Here is a 6777-nt window from a genome sequence, read left to right as displayed (position 1 = left end):
GATCCCATGATTCTCGAGGAGCTACATGACAAAGATGAATGGATTGGTGCATTGGAGGAGCAGAACACCACTATCATTTCTGAGAATGTCATTATCCGTTCGGAGAATGCCACTATCCTTGCTGAGCTTGCATCCCAGAAGAAGTTCAACGCCGAGATAATGCAGAAGCTAGATCGTTTGATGTTTTCGAGTTCTTAGTTTTTTCTGCTTTTTAAAACTTTCTGAATGTTTTTTTTTCTATTTCGGTTTGTATGAATTTAAATTCTATAATATTATTAGTTTTAAATTTCAGATTTTATTTATTTATTAATTAATTTTTAATATAAAAAAATATATAAAAATGCAAGATTAATTCGTATTTAAATTGATATATTTCGACGAATTGAGGTCGTCGGACTATACCGACGGACTATGGTTCGTCGGAAAATACCGACGGAGAAGGTTCCTCGAAAAATTCCGACGAACCATTGTCCGTCGGTATAGTCTGACGCCCTCAATTCGTCGGTATTTTCCGAGGACTACGTTCGTCGGTATAGTCCGAGGAACGTGCTCCGTCGGTATATAGTTTTTCCGATGAACTCTGGTCTCGTGTGTCCGCATCGTAATATCGTCGGAAGTTCGTCAGAATGACGTTTCTCGGTATTCGTCCGAATGACGTTTTTCGGTATTCGTCAGAAAGTCGTCGGAAGGTCTGACGAAATTCCGACGAATACTTATTTTTCCAACAAAATGATACCGACGAATTGGTTCGTCATAAATTCGTCTATTCCGACGAATTTCTGACGATTTCGGCCATCAGAATCCCCCTGTTTTCTTGTAGTGTCTTTGGAACCAGAGATTATGCTCAGCCCTATGTTTTAATAGATAAGGCGTTACCTCAAGAGTTAGGGGAGGTGACGAGAGGAAAGCCATCTCTTCCAATTGTGCTAAATCAACATTTTTCGGTAGATACATGATGATATTAGGAGTAATGGATTGAACAATCTTAAACAATGAGTACCTACACAGAAACAAGCCTTCACTAAAAATGTATATACTTTCATAAGAATTAAGAACTAAGATTAGCATATCATTTGGTAAGAAATATATCTATAGTAAAATGTTTACCCGTCTCTTGGCTGAAGCATATCCATCTTGAAACTCTCGACTTTGCAATAATTTGGTCCTCCCCATGGTGGCGAAAGAAACGATACATCTCCCTGGACAAAAGAAAATGAGTTTTATCTAAGTATATATATTAGCACAACAATAAAATCAAAGGGTAACCAAAAGAAATCTTTAATAGCATATAAAAAAAAATGATAGAGACGATTACTTTCAGAGATGGAGCTAAACTGAAGAAATCACCAACGACAAAATCCACGTGATTAGCAACTCCATAAACATTTGCATTGTTCATAGCCATTTTAACTTTCATTGGATCAATGTCGATAGCGATTACAGAAGAAGAACTATTTAAAGAAAAATGGTTTAGAAAACATTCATATTCATACTCCTCTTCTTGTTTTTGAGAGAGAAAGCGAGATAGAGATTACACTTTAGCAAATTGAATAGTGTTACCACCAACGCCTGCGAAGCAATCAATCACCACTTTTCCACGGCACCTCTCTGCGTGTTTGATGGCGATCTCTTCATGAGTCACAGAGTACCATCCTTCTTCATCTATTTGGATACCTTCGTCATACCTCGAGAACAGATCGTAACGTTGAATCCAGTACCGATTGATCTTAGGATTCGTACTATTTTCTGCCTCTGTAGGAAGCACAAACAAAGATATATCATATAATTAAGAAGAAATAATGGAAGCATGAAGTTTACGGATGCTATTTATTTACCTTTCTTCAAGTGTGATTGATCGTCGATAGTCATTGATCTCTTGTCACTAGCCAGTGTGAGTGAAGTATTAAAGTCAACGCGTAACTCAACTTCTTCATGCGATGTCCCGACAAGAGAGAGGATAGCCCAGATCTCCCGGTAAACGAAATATTCGGGTATGATAATAATTTGTTTAAAACTTGATTGATTCTCCACCGGTTTGAAAATAACCGGACCGGTTGAAAGAAACACATTGCATGGAATATGTTCTTCACTCTACTTTCGGTAACGTTCCATGGAATTTGTTCTTCCCTCCACTTTTGATAATGTTGCACGGAATATGTTCTCGTTCCACTTTTGTTTTCAAAAACTACTGATGCAACCATAGTAGTTGATATTTTAACAAACATTTAGAAATTATTTTATTTTGGTAAAATGTTCAATTTTATATCATTTTTTTTCACCAAAAATTTCATGAAAAAACAAGTAGCATAAAAGATTTAAAATCCCTACTAAAAACAACAGCAAGGAAAGAAAATCAACACGGCAACCAAGTTGGCCGTCCAAAGCTGCTAAAACCACACAGTTAGCTTCGGAAAAGACCAAACTGGAGATGCCGTTCTCATACCGGAGACCAAGAGAAGCCGCCTATTGTTCAGAAGATAGTATATATAAGTGACAACTTTTATATCATAAATCATAATGATTATTCTGTGTAACAAAAATTTGCACATCATCAATTTGGAATTATGAGCAGTGATAGAAACCAAAGGAAGCGAGAGAAAGAAGTCCAACAGGAACATAGCACACAAAAAATTGAGTTAAAAAGGTATTTTTAAAAGTTATAAAAACACAGTGAGGTTAATAGTAGTTATTAAGAAAGGTGTTCAACAAAAAATGCATTTACTCTGTATTTTTGCCATTTGTTTGCCGCTAGTGGGCACTTTTTGGTCCAAACTCAAACAACTATGTCATATATTTCCTGAAACTTTGTTAAGAAAAAATGTCTGCTGAAACAAAAGGGAGCAAAAGTAGTGGTGACAAAGTGGATCAAAACAATTGAAATTGTTTATAGTAGAAAGTAGAGTTTGAAGGTGGTTAGTGTTAAAAGATTAGATATAAAACATATCTCATTTAGTTAAGGGAGTGTGTGTGTGTCCCTAATAGACTATAATCGAGTCTTTATGGAGCTCTGTGCCACACAACCCTCTCGGCTTTTTCACGTACAACTTCCCCAAAGGCTAAGCTTTTGAAAGGTTTACCCCGAACCAGAGAGAGTGTGTGTGTAGTGGACAGCCCTCAATCTATCTGCTCCTTCCACCAGCTTCCTCAAATCCTTACCACCCGGCCGGTTCTGTTTTCTCTCTAGATGTCAAAGTTTGTTTTTTTTTTTTTTTTGCAATATATGTTTAAATGAAGGACTCGCTTTGATCTTATCACTAAAAAAGCGTATTGATAGCACATTGTGATAGCTTTGTTTTTCAAACTGCTATCAGAGATAATTTTTTTGATTTTGGTATACTTTAATAGCAATTAATTAAAGCTATCGTGAAAAATTAGTAAGCGGAAATAAAAAATGACGCATACCACCTATACTTAGATGAAATTGAGACAAAACCGCGAAATACCAAAATTTTCCCTCTTTACTATAACACATTCTCTACTTAAAAGATGCAAAATTTAGTTTTGACAAAAAAAAAGTCACCAAAAAAAAAACTTCTCTCTCGAGACAAATTTCACTTCTTATCTTCTCCAATGTATATCTCCCTCTCACTTTCTCCAGATCTTACTTCTCTTCTTCAACAATTCTCACTTCTCCTCTTCTTTCAAAAATCGTTTTGGGGTATTGTGTTCTCTCTGTGTTTCAATAAATCTAGGGTTTCTCATTCCCTTTCTTTCCTAGGGTCTGAGACACGAGAGACAGAAGAGAAGAGAGACAAGACGAAACGGAGATAGAGAGGAGAGAGAGCTCCGGTCGTGTCTTGCTTCGTCTCCGATAACCAGAGCTTGGGTTGGGTGGGGTCTTGCTTTGTCTCCGCCGTTTTTTCCTCAGCTTCATAGATCCGCCGTGTTCAAGTTCCGCCGCTGCTTGTGCCTTTTTCAGCACTCGTCTCGAGAGAAGAGTTTGAGTCAAGCGATAAGAGAAGGCAGAATATGGAGACAAGGGAAGAGACAACCTGCCACTCGAGCTGGCAATCTAAGGTATGTTTGTCTCCACTCTCGTGTTCTTGATATAGAGAAATGAGCTTGACGGCGGATTTGTGGTATGTGTTTGCAAGATACAGAGGAGATGGAGACGGGGAGAAGAAGAAGAGCCAGAGAAAACAGAGGTGGAGTTTCAGATTCAAGACGAGAGAAAACACAAGAGCAAGGTATATCTCGATCTTCTTATATAATCGTATACCATTGTCACTAGGATTATAAAGCTTTCTCTGTATTATTTTCAGGAAGAAGAAGATGAGAACGAAAAAGCGGCTGTAGGCGAGGAACTCAAGTAATTGGAGAGTCTGTCTTGAACAAAACTCTTCCTTTTTTGTAAAACTTAACAAGTTCGATATCTTGTTCATTGATTCACTGTCTTTTGTCTTAAGATCTAGAGGCGTGTGTCTGCGAGAAGTTATGAATATACACAAGATCTTGATTCTTATGAGGAAGCTTTGTTGATTTCTCAAGACCTGTTCGTTCCATTGCTTTAAAGAATCAGCTTTATGCTGATGTTGGTTCTCTGTTACTAGTAAGTAGTGGTCATCTCATTCTTCTTTGGATATATTAATCTTCAATAGTCTTCTTGCCTTCTTGTTTGCGGTTTAGTAGTGTTTGATTTTTTTCTGCAGTTAAAGAAGTGAAACATAAAGTAGAAGAAGAAGAAGACAAACATGGAGATGATGTTGAACTGAATCTACTCTACATTGTACATTCTGACATCTCATCTCTTCTTCACCAGGTCCTTGCTTACTTCCTGCTCTTGTCCACACAAACCAGTATGTTATTGGACTCGTACTCTATGATTTAGGAATATTTTTCGGGAAAAATTGTTTCACTAAGTCCTCGTGTTCAGGGGCTAGATTCTGAGCTTAGTGTTGACTGTGTTCTCTGATATGTTAGGAAGTAAGAATGTCTGCTTCTGGTGGAATGGCGTGTGAAGAAGTCGGCGAAGAAGTACCTTTTATTCTATGGTTTTCTCCTGTCTTTTGCTCCTTGGTTTGTGTAGCATGATTTTATTACTGACTGTGCCTTGTACATTTCTGTTTGCAGGTACGTCTCTGTCTTTCAATGATTAAATCAAGAGTTTATGCTAACTGAACATGTTAAGGACTACTTTCAGAGCAGCAGCAAAGTCAGAAACTTCAAAGTGATAGCTCTCCAATCTGATAACATCACAATCAATAGAGTTGAGAGTCTTCTCAAAAGACACCAAACCTTTTACTGACCGGATTACCGCTGAGTACATCTGCTATGGTATATAACCCGCAATTTTTTCATAGACCTGATTTGTCAATGAGTGGTGTGGCCTATGTTTTTTATCTCATTTCTTATGGTGGTTCGAGTACAGGACGAGCACCTGGAGAAGATACTGAAGTGATTTTCTAGTAAGAGTTTTCTTAAGGTAATGTTAATACTTCACTCTTTTCATTAACTCATATTCGTGTACTGATATTGTTGTTCTTCAGTCCTCAAGGTAATGTTGTGTGTTTGTTTCTTTCTGGTTCTGTCAGTGTTGGTACTAAATGAAGCTGAGAAGCTCTCACGAGAAGCACACTTGCCGTCTCATCTTATGCTGTAACAGTTCTGACAGTCCCTCAGCAAGATGACCGAGTCTTCTCTCGTTTTCGTTTAGCAACAAGTTTGGTTTCTGAATCTTTAAATTTCAGCTAACACTATTTTTGTGTCTGAATTTGCAGGCAGATGCATACACCAATGAAGTTTATATATTGCGGCATGATCTCAGCAATGGTAGGCGGTTTAATACGTATAACGCTTATACAACCGTAGAAGAGAAAGCTCTAACTGCATAAAACCTTAAGGTACATTTCTGAAATGTTCTTTTATTCCTTAACTTGTATGTTCTAAAGAAGAAGTAAGAACATTGTATACATGTCTTAAACTTAAAGGCTATGAAGTGAACGTATGATCCATTCTTAATTCAAACGCTCAAACAGCTGAACCCATTTGATTGATTTTTCAGGTTCTTGGAACACCAACTCCGGAGATTATTAAGGTGCATCCCCCTACGCTCTGTGTGAGATACATGCTAAGGCCAAGAAGAAAATAGGAGCAAGGTTTTGATTTAGTTCCCATGTTTTCTAGTCCCTTTATATTTACACTACAAGAAAATAGCGGTATTCTGACGGACATTCCGAAGGAAAATGAAATCCTCGGAATTTCCCGAGGAATTTCCGAGGATATTCCGAGGAAACCCAAAATTTGGCTTCCTCGGAATATACCGACGGAATTCCGAGGAAATATCAATCCGTCGAAATATTCTTATGAAATACCGAGGAAAATGTGTTCCTCAGAAAAAACCGATGAATTCCGAGGATATAATATTCTTATACTCGATCGATCGATGCGTTTTTGGACATATATCCATCGATCGATCCGTTTATAAAAAAACGTTCGAGATTTTGTTCATTCGATCTATTGGATATCCACATCGATCGATGGGATAATCTAATCGACCAATCACATTGTTACACTTTGGTCCATCTTAGTGATCGATCGATCCATTTTGGGATCGATCGATCACATTGTTACCCCAAACCCTGTTTCCTCGGAAAAGCCTCAGAATATTCCGAGGAAATTCCGAGGAACACTTGATATACTCGATCGATCGATGCGTTTTTGAACATATATCGATCGATCGATGTGTTTATAAAAAAACGTTCGAGATTTTGTTCATTCGATCTATTGGATATCCACATCGATCGATGGGATAATCTAATCGACCAATCACATTGTTAC

The 6777-nt window shown here is 37.6% G+C and overlaps 1 protein-coding gene and 1 long non-coding RNA gene across 2 annotated transcripts in view; one reads left to right on the top strand and one right to left on the bottom strand.

The window, feature by feature from the left end:
* LOC106301846 (trimethylguanosine synthase-like) overlaps positions 1 to 1998 on the bottom strand; it is a 2894-nt gene extending 896 nt beyond the window's left edge. The window contains exons 1-5 of the mRNA XM_013738330.1: positions 1836 to 1998; positions 1536 to 1752; positions 1316 to 1451; positions 1108 to 1199; positions 877 to 1000 (exon numbers count right to left, since the gene is read on the bottom strand). Coding sequence (XP_013593784.1) covers positions 877 to 1000; positions 1108 to 1199; positions 1316 to 1451; positions 1536 to 1752; positions 1836 to 1869 — 603 coding nt within the window. The 5' untranslated portion in view covers positions 1870 to 1998. The remainder of the gene's footprint in view (positions 1 to 876; positions 1001 to 1107; positions 1200 to 1315; positions 1452 to 1535; positions 1753 to 1835) is intronic.
* Positions 1999 to 4668: 2670 nt separating this feature from the next.
* On the top strand, positions 4669 to 5611 carry LOC106301848. Its single transcript, XR_001262294.1, has 5 exons — positions 4669 to 4796; positions 4921 to 4991; positions 5071 to 5274; positions 5369 to 5422; positions 5532 to 5611. It is a non-coding gene; the product is annotated as an uncharacterized LOC106301848 (long non-coding RNA).
* Positions 5612 to 6777: the final 1166 nt, after the last annotated feature.

This window comes from Brassica oleracea, chromosome C7 (genome assembly GCF_000695525.1).
Source record: "Brassica oleracea var. oleracea cultivar TO1000 chromosome C7, BOL, whole genome shotgun sequence".
NCBI lineage: Eukaryota > Viridiplantae > Streptophyta > Magnoliopsida > Brassicales > Brassicaceae > Brassica > Brassica oleracea.
This window is presented reverse-complemented; position numbering and strand designations above follow the sequence as displayed.